Source organism: Paramormyrops kingsleyae, chromosome 1 (genome assembly GCF_048594095.1).
Source record: "Paramormyrops kingsleyae isolate MSU_618 chromosome 1, PKINGS_0.4, whole genome shotgun sequence".
NCBI lineage: Eukaryota > Metazoa > Chordata > Actinopteri > Osteoglossiformes > Mormyridae > Paramormyrops > Paramormyrops kingsleyae.
The window spans coordinates 29,155,287-29,168,647 of NC_132797.1; the positions used below are offsets into that span (position 1 = coordinate 29,155,287).

The window sequence follows — 13,361 nt, forward strand, 5'->3', positions numbered from 1 at the left end:
GTCTACTCTGCTCTGTGCAGAACCACAGATGGACACACTTCAGAAGATATGAGTCCAGGTGGTCACGGGTGAGCGGTCAGCTGGACAAACCGATGGTGACGTGACACCTGAGTTAGGACTGTATAGTAATCTCATGGCCTACATTTTCTGATCATACACAACAAGAGTAATTTGGTCATATGCGGAAGCAATCAGTCTTAGAAAAAGAGGAATCGGATAAAAACGAAATCTTGTCAGCTTCAGCTGAAACTCCTGTTTTTGCTAAACCCATTAGAAACTAGGAAAGAATAGAATAGAATAGAATAAACTGACTTTATTGTCATTACACATTTCTTCAAATGCTTTAAAATTTTAACCAAAACCTAAAAGACGTGGAAGAAAACGAAAAACTACCATTCGAATGGATCGAAGAATAGTCAAGATGGCAAAGACTCAACTCCAGGAAGATCAAAGAAGGACTAAAGTTACCCGTGAGTTCTGTTACAATCAGATGACGCCTATATGAAGCCAAGCTATTGGCAAGAAGCCCCCGCAAAATCCCATTGCTGAAAAAAAGACGTGCTGAAGAGGTTACAATTTGCCAAAGAACAAAGGTGCAACATGGTGCAACATTTTCTGGGCTGATGAAAGAGAGATTGTTCTTTTTGGGTCTAGTGGCTGCAGGCAGTTTGTCAGACGACCCCCAAACACTGAATTCAAGCCACAGTACACTGCGAAGACAGTGAAGCATGGTGGTGCAAGCATCATGATATGGGGATGTTTCTCATACTACGGTGGCGGGCCTATTTAGGGATCATGGATCAGTTTGAATACCTCAAAATACTTGAAGAGGTCATGTCACCTTATGCTGAGGAGGAAATGCCCTTGAAATGGGTGTTTCAACAAGACAACGACCCCAAACACACCAGTAAATGAGCAACATCTTGGTTCCAGACCAACAAGATTGACGTTATGGAGTGGCCAGCCCAATCCATGAACCTTAATCCAATAGAAAACTTGTGGGGTAACATAAAAAATGCTGTTTCTGAGGCAAAACCAAGAAATGCCAAAGAACTGTAGAATGTAGTCCAATCATCCTGAGCTGGAATACCTGTTCATAGGTGCCAGAAGTTGGTCGACTCCCTACAACACAGATGTGCAGCAGTTCTAAAAAGCAGTGGTTATACAACTAAATATTAGTTCAATGATTCAAAGGAAAGCAAAATCTTAAAACATTTTTCAGTTCATACGGTGAATCTCTGAGTTTGTAAAGAAGAATGTGGACACTAGGGGTTGCACCGACTAGTCGACTAGTCGACTGGTCGACCTTAATACTCTGTCATGACGCTTTTTGATTGAAGTCGACTAGTCGCGCTGCGTGGATCATGTGATTTTGACGTGAAAAACATGGCAGCCTTACACGACACGTCACACGTGCACCGATCAGGAACCTAGTGGGTCATTTCAGAAAAGCAGCGGCATATTAGCAAAAGCTACTTAGCTGTTCCAGCTACCAGCACCCCAAGCGAGAGAATCTTTTCACTCGCTGGGAATACAATTATGCGACAGCGTGCGAGCCTGCATCCAGCCCATGTCAACGCCCTCATTTTCTTGCACGCAAACCAGGATAAAAAAGTAAATTATGTGACTGAGCAGGACTCTGACAGTGAGTAGGCTTATAGCCTTTCTCGTTCGAGAGTTATGAAATCACTTCATATGAATTAGTGTTCTGTTCTGACGACGGTATGCATTACTTTTGCATAAACTATTTGTCGTTTTTATATTTTTAGTAAGTGCAGTGTTTATTGTGTTGACTGTGCATTTGTTGGCACTAAAATTAGCCAGTGCTGTTGCATTGTTTTTGCAATGTGTTATGAGCTGTCTAACAGCATTTGTATATTTTGTTCCTGTCAATAAATTACAAATTGTGGCATGTTGCAAAACTTTTGCATCGTTTTAATGATGACGTCACCAGCGACTAGTCGACGTCGACTGGACTTCAATCACATAAAAGTCGACTTTAAAAAATCTAAAGTCGTTCAACCACTAGTGGACACTGCTATTTTTTTGAACAGCCTAATATTCCCTTTCCTTTACTTTCTGTAAAAGAATAACACAAATGTGATGAATGTCTCTTCTTGTTTTGATTTGGGGTAGAATGTGTAGTGTTCCCAATGCATTTGCTTGTATGGAAATAAAAACTATTATAAGGATTTTCAGCTTTATTCACTTTTTTAGACACATTGTTATTATTCTGAACACAACTGTACATATATCTAGTTACCACAACATAAGAAAAATAAAAACACAGTTTAAAGAAAAGGAAAAATCCTATATAAATATAAATAGATGTGCATTGTTTTGCCAAGTTATTGCACCATAATCACAATTATTACATCTTGCATTTTTTTTCATAATATTGCACAGTTTTCATAGTATTGCACAGTTATTGAACCAAGTGTGTCTTGTTCCTTTTAGTCTGACTGGAGTTCAGTTCAGTGACAGCTTTGGGGAAAAAACTAACTGTTTTTCAGCCTAGTAGTGTGGGTCTTCAGGGTCCTATAGCGCCTCCCAGATGGTAACAGGGGGAAGAGGTGATGGCAGGCGTGAGTTGTGTCTCTCAGGATGGTGCTGATTCTGCAGAGGCAACGTGTCCAGAAGATTCCTCCAGTGAGGACAGAGGAAGTCCTATGATCTTTCGGGCTGTGTCAATGACTCTCTGTATTACTCTCCTGTGTACTCTCCTCTCTTTCTATAAGGAACTATAGGCGCTTTCACACCATAGGAACTTTTTCCAGAACCATGCAAAAACTTTTGTTGTGTTCACAATGCAGAAACTCAACCTGACTGTAGTTCCTCGAAGGCAGTTCCAGAACCCTTTTTAGTACCAACTCCAGACTAGGACTGTGTTCAAGTTTTGGGGCAGCATCCTTCAAGGACATGGTCTGTACAGTAGCTGTGTCAAAATTCAGAGGCTACATCCTTCTAAGGCTACATTCGAGGACCGAATGCATCACAGCAAAGGAAGGCTGTCCCATTAGAAATGCACCCTTCCTTTGCCGAGTCACAAAGGATCCATCTGATTGATCCTTCGCAGCCCAACATATCCCGGGATTCATTGTGCAGAGGTAAAGTGGGTGTGTCACACGTAGGTGATAGGACTGGTGCTTTGTGACTAAAGGGTAAGGGTGGGAACAGCTGGTGATGCAAATAGGGAATTACCAGACCATCTCATTTGAGCATATATGTTGTATGCTCAAAACACGTACACATAAGCATCATGGTGAGGTAAAAAAATAAAAATAAAATAAAATAAAACGTGAATTTTAACATGTAGAATACAACAAATTTTTCAACTCGTGGAAAATTGACGCGGAGAATACGCTACCTACGCGTGGTTAACATGTATTCTACACGTATTCTACGTGTTAAAATTGACATGTTTTTGACCTTCTTGGAGTTCCATGGTACACTGCTTACGTTGCGTACGCGTTACGTATGCGTCGCAACGCGTGAAGTACATTGTGGCCCTTATTGTGCCGAAATATGGCGGCGCCCTCTAGTGACTCCCTGCTACATTCACCGTGTGTGATTCGGGTAGCATCTGCGGTGGGTGGTGGCGCACTGCTGCCAAAATCATTGAGAAATGACACCGCGATAAAAAAAATGACGGAATACTTAAGCCGTTAAAGGGTGGTATACTTCAGAGGAAAACGTTGACAGGTGTGTCACCCATTTTGGGCAGCGGTGGTTCCATGTAACCTCGAAGTGGATGTGCCTCTTCTTCATTCTCCATGGAATAATCCTGGACTGGATAGAGAAACGTCAATATGTGGCGATTACTGGAAGTCCTTGAAGGAAGAGCGGCTTTACAGTGATTTATCTTAAGATAATGATCAGTACCTTCTCAAATCGTCATTACTTAGTCCAGATTTATTCCATCAGAGCATGGATGGGATCCCAAACATCACATCCATACTATGGAACCAAAACGTGAATGGCAGACAATCCTTTAAAATTATATTACCAACGTGCATTCATAATGAAAGTAAATGGCACAGGCAAAACGGTGATCTTTCAACAGCCCAGTGCAAATTCCTGAGCTTCACCCGAGGTCTCTGGTGACCAGCTTAGGTCAGTGACATCCGTAAGCCTTGGCTCCATGCTGACAGGATACGTCCTACACGAAGGACACAAACTAAAAGAATACAGCTGTATCAATAAACTTACGGTTAAAGTTTGGCTCTTCCCACACCACGGACCAATAGGCTACTTGTGCGCAAAGAAAAGTATATAGCAATGCCAATCTACACAACTGAGATTAAGGTGAAAAGGTTTGCATATGTTCAAAAGAACGTTTCGAATTGATTTAATTTAGCTGGGAAATGAACGGGACTGGAAAAAACCAAAGACACAATACTTATACCGTCGGTGCGTTTCATGCAAAACCCTCTTTTAAATGACTGACGGAGTGTATTTGATAGCGCAAACGGTGAAACGAGCATCCAGACCCCCCAGCTCCAGTGCCAGCTGCAGCCTTAACAAGCGAGCCTGTAGGAAGGTAGAGGGTTAATGTAGAGACGGGGAAACCTGATGCTAATTAAGTCCCTGGAATGCCACATCCTGACGTTCCCGTCCGGAATCATCCAGGCTGGGTCAGAAGCCCTGGATACGGCTGCGAGCGGCGGGACATGGACACGTCCCGTTATCTGAATCCTTACTGACGTCCGCGGGACTCACGAATTGTAACCCAAAGGCTCAAGGCAAGTCCCCCTTGTTTATAGTCTGCTGTTTTTTTTATTGCATTTACTTATTACCAGCTTATTTTCTGATGAATTATTCAAACTGTTCTGTGCATCTTCGAAGTATTGAAATAGACCTGTATGTATGTATGCATGTATATTAAAAATCATATCACTTCTTAGTTTGGAAAAAAAGTAGCTTGTAATGATTACAGATTATTACAGTATAATAACAAAATGCCAGACATTGAAAACATTTAATTCATTTAATTATAACTGTTTTTTATTGTTGTATTATTCTTAATAATAAGTTACCAGTTTGCATTAATGTGTTAATCATTTTCCTGCACTTTTGCCATGAATTGTAGGAGGAAACACCTTCAAAATGACAACATTAAAAATCTGGCTTTTGCTCTTTTGCTGGACCGCTTTAACATTTGCCAACGTGAGAAGCTTTGATGAAACATGCAGAGGAACGCACTGCTTCGGCGCGGGGACCGCGGACCAGAAGCCCTGCTCCGGGACCCATTGCTCGGGGCGACTTGTCAGACCCATTCGGCAGTTCCCGGCAGGGACGCAGGGCTGGTCAGCACACATCGCTCCCAGCCACCACAGCGGCCATCCGAGCAGCCATACCAGGGTGCATTCAGAGCCGTTTACGATCGTAAATCCTCATCGTGGAGCCGGAGATATGGGCAAGCAGGGCGCCCGGGGAAGACCCACCGACGGATTGGGTGCGGGTTGTGACGGGGCGGACTGCGCCACATCGCACCGACAAGGGAGCAACATCACAACGGATTGCAGGGGGATTGAGTGCAAACTGCCGCTCAGGATACGACCGAAGCCCAGAACACGACCGTGCGCAGGAGAGGGATGCTCCGCCAGTTCCGACCACCCAGAGAGTCAGGCTCCTCTGCTCCACGTGCCGGACAGGGCTGCCCAGTTCTTGGGGGAGATTCCAGACTTCGGATACCCAGCGTCGGATCTTGGCGGTGCCCCCCTCGGAGTTCAGCTTACGTGCGACATTAAGCCAGGTTAACCTCTCAGCGCGCTGTGTCAAAATATAACCAGCTTATGACAATTAACTGACTCGCCAGTTACTCCATAACACATAATTATTCTTCACCTCTTATACATCGAAATCTACTAGCAATCCAGAAGAAAGTATTCTATTTTAACAGAAAATTACCGATCTAAATAAGCTTCAGCAAAAGAAAGAAAAAAACAAAAAAGAAAAAACAGATTGCTAACATGTGACATGTGCAGCGAACGCTTTGACAGCCCGTCCAAAATGTTGCCCCCCCCCCCCCCCACACTCCCATTTGTGAGAGGGACTTCTGAACTAGGAATACATTTGACAGGCGAAGTGGCTTGATGCGGGCTGGCTTGCGTGTTGAATCGTCTCCGATTCCACCTTGGGTTTTGCGTTTCACTGTTGGAACAGGACTTATGAAAAATTTCAACACGAAATACTTTGATGTTCCTCTCAACTCTGCCCTGCGCCCTGGTTACGTGTTGGGGGGGGGACTGCACCTTTCTCACGAGAGATTGAATGTGCCCCCACCTAAGTTATGAATGCCCCTCTTCGAATTTTACAGAGGGGACCTTCCCCCAGTCCGCAATTAGTGCCCGTTTTTGATTTTCTCTGAGTTAATACAGTGAAGTATCTTTGCTAACTTTTACAGCAAGCTGTAATATCTTTTTAAAGGCAAACTGCCACATTTCATTGCTCCCAACACCGCAGACCTCTGGAAGGAGGTCCTAAGTCACCGTTGTCCCATGTCCTCACAGGTGAGAATGAGGTGCCCTCAGAGGATGCCCTGGTCCTGCAGCTGCAGCTAGCTAAGGGGCAGGAGCAGTTGGTTGAGGCACTGCGGAGCCAGACCACTGCGATCCGGGAGCTGCAGCAGCGGCTGGCGGAGCAGCAGAGCGCCCTGATTGGCCAGCAGCGTGAGATCCTGCAGCAGCAGCAGGAGATGCTGGAGCAGCTGGCAGCGGTCAAGGTGCAATATGGGACGCTGACTGAGATGCTGAAGCAGGTGTCGCCGCAGGGTCTCCAAGGCGACATCCAGAGCTACTTCGAGAGCCACCTGCAGAAGTCCTATGCTGTGCACAAGGTGGACGTGGACGCCAAGGTGATGGATATCGGGTCCCTACCATCAGCACCGCAGCACTGCGGAGCCTGCGAGCCCGAGGAGTACTGCGATTTTCAGAGGGAGCCCCCCCAGTGCGCGAGGTGCACCATGTGCCCTCCTGGCTTCTTCCTGGTGTCGCAATGTTCGCTGAACGCTGACCGCATTTGCCAGGTAATCCCGTCCATGTCCTGAGACCGGCTCAACCCGAGTCGGGGGAAGAGGTTCTGCCTCCTTTCTGTTTTTCCAGCTCTCCGAAATTCCGAGTTTACTTGGTTTTCCATTGTTAGGTGGCACATTGGCAACTGTAACCGAGCTACGTTTCTCTGCAGGACAGAGATGAATGCCTTGAATTACCAAACCTCTGTGGCGAACGAGTCAAATGCCTCAACACTCCAGGTAGGTCTCACATGCAGGTACAGGTGTGTGGGCTTCAGAAAGGGCAGACAGACAGCTCCCTGTAAAAGAAGGTCTTATACGACCTTCTTATAAGGAAAACACAACTTCACCACTGTTGATCAACACATTAGTTCACATAGGCGGCTGCCTAGGGCATCATCTTCAGTGCTAACTTATCAAGCCAATTTCTCTTTGTCCTGGATTGTGAAGCTTGCCTAGGGCGCCACGTGGACCTTGAGCAGCACTGAACCATGACTGACCTCTTGGTTGGGGTGTGTTGAACAGGTGGATTCAGGTGCCTGGGTGTCTCTGAGAGGGATGCCAGTGCCGGTTTATGTGGACACGACTACTTCTACAACATGGAGCTTCAGGAGTGCCAGGCGTGTTCTGATTGCGACGGGGAGTCGGTAGCCTTGGCCTGCTCATTGGTCAGCGACACTGTGTGTGGCGCACCCTCTGAGAACAGGCTGTCCCGGGCTTGGGCCGCGGCGGTCCTCCTGCCCTTGGCTAAGGAGTCTGCCGGGCACATCTACCCCGGCATGCAGCTCAGCATCCAGGGGAAGGAGGAGAGCCACGGCCTGCTATCCAACACGGACGGAAGCCTGGTGTTCCAGCAGCATGGCCTGCTGTGGGGCGACTTTAACTTTGCCCTGAGACACAGCTGCAGGAACTTCCTCCAGGTCTCCGTACGGATGAACAACAGTGAGGAGGGCCTGGAGCTCAGCGGGGCGCGGGTCGAGCAACCAGAAGGGAAGTACTACCAGAGCGTGAGTGTGAGCGGCACGGCAGAAGTGGAGCCGGAGCACATGCTGTCCCTGTCCCTGAAGAGCCCCAACCAGTACTGCAACCAGAGCAAGGACGTTCACGTCTACGAGCTCATCACACCCTTCAGCCTCTTCTGGCTGTCGCACGACACGGGTGCCGTGGCCATGACGGCCCAGACATCCATGTCAGTGCAGTACCAGACAAACTACCGGCCCACCTTTAAGGTGACATCCATCTCGGACCCCTACATGGTCAGTCTGTCGCATGACGGCCGGGCTGTGAGGTTCACTGACAGAGGGGTGGTGAGGTTCGTTTTCCAGCAAGCTGTCTACTCCATGGGACATACCTGTGTCCGGGACGGCTTCTCAGTGGCAGCCTACCTGAACTCCAATGGGACCAATTCAGAGATCACACAGGCGTTCAAGTCGGGGGTGAACTACCGGGACACATCCGTCTCCGTGTCTGGGGCCAGTGTGGTCGATGCTGGTGACACACTAAGCTTCGAGATCCACTCCCCGGCACAGTGCAACGTCCGCTACTTTGGCGACAACTCCGGCATCAGCACGATGAGCCTCATCTGGATGCCCTCTGCTAACTCCGTCGCGCTGTCCGCCACTGTCTCTAAGACGGGGCTGCCACTGGGTGCCGTGCGCAACAAGGTGCTGCTTTTCCGCCAGGTGACGCCTGCAGTGGCACAGGTGCAGCTGGTGGCTTCCGGCCAGTGGGCGAGCAGAAACTTCGTCTTTCGGGAGACTGGCGTAGCCAGCATCAGCCTCAGCCTCAAGTTGATCCATTCCTGCAACGTGGTGAAGCTCACGCTTCACCGGCAAGGCAGTGATCGGCTTCAGCCGGCGCCACTGGCCCAGCAGGTGGGCGGACACATGCCCGAGGGTACTGAGTGGACCAGCGTGGGCCTAAGGGCCTCCTTCGAGATCCAGAATGGCACTATGGTCTTTGTCACGCTTGACTGTGTGCGCGGACGTGTCAACCAGATCGCTCACGAAGGGGCCACCGATATCTCCATCCTCTGGATGGCTGCGTGATTCACAGCAACTGGTTCCGGAAAGATGCTGTGAAACACATTTATGGTCCTTGGGACCACAACATGTGGCACAAAATGCATTTTTGGCGTGCATCATGTCACTTTCTTCAGTTTATATTGTCATGTTTGTGCGACTTGTGGATGGGTGTAGTGTTTTATCTAAAGCTAATGTACAATGCACATATTTACTGATGTAATCTAAAAAAAACACTTCAGTATTTTATAACACTGATACTCCATTTTCTTTCACAAGTAAATGTCTTTCCTAAGGGCTCTTTTCTCTATACATGTAGGCTGGTTGATGACTGACCAAAATCTGAGGACTGTTTTCATTGCATTCACTTCTGTGTGTTATTTTCTATACAAACCAAGTATCAATTGTACATTATTTTGTGTGTGCATGTTTTAAGAAGAAATATGTAAAATGTTTTCATTCAAGAAAATATTTTATTCATGTAATCTACTGTAAGTGTACAGTACAGTAGTTGATTAGAAAAATGCATCATATGTAATTCAAATAAGCTAATTTAAAGGCGTGATATTCAATCCACACCATTGTTTCACAGATAAAAGACATTTAACAATGACAAATGTCAGTTTAGTTTACAAAGGTTATCTGCAGCTGGAATGGGCAGTTACATACATGTTTACATATGTGTAGCCCTGTGGTTAGGTATTGGCAGTTTAATAGTGTTACCTGGTGCTATGCTTTGCCAGTGGCATGAGATTTCACCCGATACAACCTCATGACCTTATTTATCAGCTTTTATGGGACAGAAATAAGACTGCATCTTATGAGACTTGAAACACATGGTAAGTATTTTATGGGTAATGTCTGGAAATTATTTACCTCTATATGTAATTAGTGTTCATATCCCTTTTGCAACTAATAAAATTCACATTTATTTTGACAGATATAAAACGCTTACTGTATTGTTAATTTTCATTATTGCAATACCAAATTTGTCCCAGGTTTGTTTACTATTTTTTTTCTGCTGGTCTAAGATTCCCTCTTTTCTTCTCTCACATAACAATATGAACTCAATGTTCTAATTAGTTCATTATTTTTTATAGTTTTAAAAATGAGTTGTACATCATAGGGGCCCCAAAACCTATCCTCCCCCCGACAAGGTAACATTTTGCCAGGTGGGCCATAATTTCTAGGTACACCACCGGTTCTAAGCAAAGAGGGCTATTTGAGCCCAGAAATATGCAATATATGAAACCATGCTGACCCCAAGGGAAGGTAAAGGTGTTGACCTACAGTCAATTTCTCGTATTCGTCAAGAATGAAAAACAAACCCTGCGTTTCATGCGTTGGAAAATAGTTTCCGTTATTGCGTACTGCATAAGGTAGAGAAAAGGTCAGGCCACATTTCCAGATTAGAAGCAGGTGTGGGACATGCCAGATGGATAGAGTGAGATCCCAGTGAGAGAGGCAGAGAGAAAACAGGAGGAGGAGAGAGCGGGAGAGGCACCCTGGGAAAAGAAGTGGCTGAACACACGTCACAGTGGTGTTACCCCGCTGAAGGGCACGCGGGAGCGTTTAGCCGAAGGCCCTTTATTTACATTTGCCAGCTAGGTGTAAATGCAGAGTGACTGAGCAGGCCAGCAAATGGGGGATGAGCTCAAAGGCTTTGCAGGCATGCTGTTACAGCAGGAAACCATCTGCTTTTTCTCTCCCTCAGATCATATTGTACAAGCTCCCAGTTCCTAGTTTGGGCTGACATCAGCTTGCGCAGAAGAAACACTGGAATTTGCATAAAGTGGTCAAACTATTTGCTGTATATGACCTAAAGTTAGCCTTCCTCATCATATGTTACAGTACTGGGAACTGAAACTCACTCAGTCCTCATGTACTTCAATGAAGAACTTTTCTTACATTTCCAAAACTCATAGAAGTCCACAGAAATTTTTCTCGTAAATGTATCTCATGGACTGAGTTTTGTTTTTGTATATGTTCGGGGAGAATTTCGGAACATACCGCAAGACAGATGCACTGGTAACTCCCCCCAGACATCTAGCCATGGTTCCTAATGGTGAACTCTGTAGCATAAATTCAAACTCTGTTTACAGTGTATTTCAATCATCCACTGCAGGATCTCACCAAGCACCAGTAACCATTGTATATGTACAATGATGAGGGTATAGGTCTTCCAGTATCCCAGGGGGCTTTGCAACATTTTTTGTCCAATTCCCACATGGCATAATCATATAGTCATAAATTATCAATTCTAAATTACCTGACAAAACATATCATATAACACACTGCTGCAACTACACTGGTTTTGACTACACACAGCACTGCTATGGCTATGAATGAGTTTGCCAGACCTAAACCCTGAATTAAACTGTAGCTGCTTTGCCCATTTGTCTCTAGCTAGCACGTCGGTAGCTCACTTTCGGTGAAACACAGGACATTCCCAGACATCTATTCATGAAAATCCGCCGTTTCGGATTACATTATGAGACGGGGTTCAAAGGCTCATGTCGCGCCGTTAAACGTCGGCTGGAGCTCGAAATGCGACCAGCTGCTTCCAGGGGACAGCAGGAATGGAGGCGCTTTCCAGAAACACACCTGCCCCAATACTCGTACGCTCAGTGAATCGCGACAGCATCTGTGAACGATCCGCCAATCGGGCCAATTTGAATTCATCTCAATGACCTCAGTCTGGATGTAAATATAAATCCCGTTTATCATCACTGTCTAACTGTGATAGCTGAAAACCTGCTTATTTTAACAGGACATCCCAGGCATTTCAAACCCACACAGTAAAATGTCTCAAAAAACACTGTGGGATTTCAGAGTATCTGGTAACACTGTCGTCTAAATTATTAAGCGGTAGCTCCGTCGAATGCATTTCTTCATGCTGTATAAACCACCGTGCAATTGTATTCTGTTGATTTCGTATTCTGTGTTTATTGTTCACCTACGTGTGGAATTATAGGGTACGCGTATGTGAGATGCAGCACCTCCAAACATCTTGGGGGCAGTATGGTTACCTTTTGTCACAGAAGTATGTATTTATATGACACAGTTATCAAATTCAAATTCAAAGAACTTTATTTGTCCCTGAGGGGGAATTAAGGCACAGTGACGGAAAGTGCAACAGTGATCACAGTGTTTAGAAGTAGCCTCCAATTTTTTTTTTTAGAATGAGTGACCAGAAGATATTCAAAAGTGAATATTTTCAGAGGCAAAAGAAATAATATTCAGAACACTATAGTTTGCCTGTGTACAGTGTCTTCAAAATGTATTGGCAGTTTAAGATTCTTCTGCTTCCCAGTTCAATCTGAGCTAAGAAAGCAGTGTCATATGTACCAAATACAGTGTACAAAGTAAGATGAAATTCTTACTCGAATGCCTTCTCCACAGACTGCAGACAATTAACAGGACAGTGTAATGTTACAATACAAAAAGTACTAAGTAGGGCTGGGTGATGTGTGATATTAATATTGATTTCTCAAGTTATGCACATGCATCTCTGACAACGCAGCTGGGCTGAGATCAGGCTTTTAGATACCTTCATACTATACGGACATTATACGGTATTTTCATAAGCAACACTATTTTCCAATACAGTTCCAATATTTAGAAATCTTGATGAAAACATTTGCTGAGAACTAGGGATTTATGTTTCGATAGAACATTCCTATTCTGTTATAGGAAATTTAGCAAGATTTGCAGTTTTAATGATCGTTCCTTTTCAAGATTATCTAGTAGGCTTATATGTTTAAAATTAGTTTAAAATTTACCGTTGCTACTTCTGCATGAGCTCTGCATACAGTTGGAATCATATTCCTTTTCATCCTTGCTGTTTAAATCACTCATAGATGTGTTTGTGAGAAATGTATTTATTTTGAACTCCTTTTTGCTTCATTAATATTGGGGGTGTGTCAGAGGGGGCTGATTCATAGACTGCAATCATGGATAGACTGATTGTTGAAAGGAATAATTTGAAGTTGGCCCTTGTTTAAGAGTTAGAAAAACTTGTGTAGCTTGTATGTAGCAACACACATAAACTTAGAGTTTTGTTAAGTTTAATTTAAAGCAATACACATTTACCTAAGCACATGAACCCTCTCCAGTATAACAGGTTCATAATAACTTGCATGTTTAAAGTATACATTTGTTTTGTTCACCACACAGACTGACAATGGACTCTCTTCCAAGATACGGAGCAAAACGTTCCCCAGAAGATATGCAAGACTATGGCTATGCCCCGGCGCCCCCCCCCCCCCCCCGCCCAAGCAGAACCATCCCACGCTTACTGCGGTTAAAGGAAAGTTTTGGATTAATTC

The 13,361-nt window shown here is 45.0% G+C and overlaps 1 protein-coding gene across 1 annotated transcript; it reads left to right on the plus strand.

Moving 5' to 3' along the window:
- Positions 1 to 3,556: 3,556 nt before the first annotated feature.
- On the plus strand, positions 3,557 to 9,983 carry nell3 (NELL (neural EGFL like) family member 3). The gene is made up of 5 exons (XM_023823430.2): positions 3,557 to 4,742; positions 5,090 to 5,755; positions 6,513 to 7,027; positions 7,186 to 7,252; positions 7,538 to 9,983. Exons 2-5 carry the CDS (start codon positions 5,107 to 5,109, stop codon positions 9,058 to 9,060), a joined length of 2,754 nt encoding a protein of 917 aa, XP_023679198.1. The 5' UTR covers positions 3,557 to 4,742; positions 5,090 to 5,106; the 3' UTR covers positions 9,061 to 9,983.
- Positions 9,984 to 13,361: the final 3,378 nt, after the last annotated feature.

Bases quoted from the DNA above. Each gene is read 5' to 3' on its own strand.
- nell3 (XM_023823430.2), top strand. From the start codon at position 5,107: ATGACAACATTAAAAATCTGGCTTTTGCTCTTTTGCTGGACCGCTTTA. The intron at 5,756-6,512 runs GTTAACCTCTCA...ATGTCCTCACAG, and splicing joins TACGTGCGACATTAAGCCAG to GTGAGAATGAGGTGCCCTCA. The intron at 7,253-7,537 runs GTAGGTCTCACA...TGTGTTGAACAG, and splicing joins CAAATGCCTCAACACTCCAG to GTGGATTCAGGTGCCTGGGT.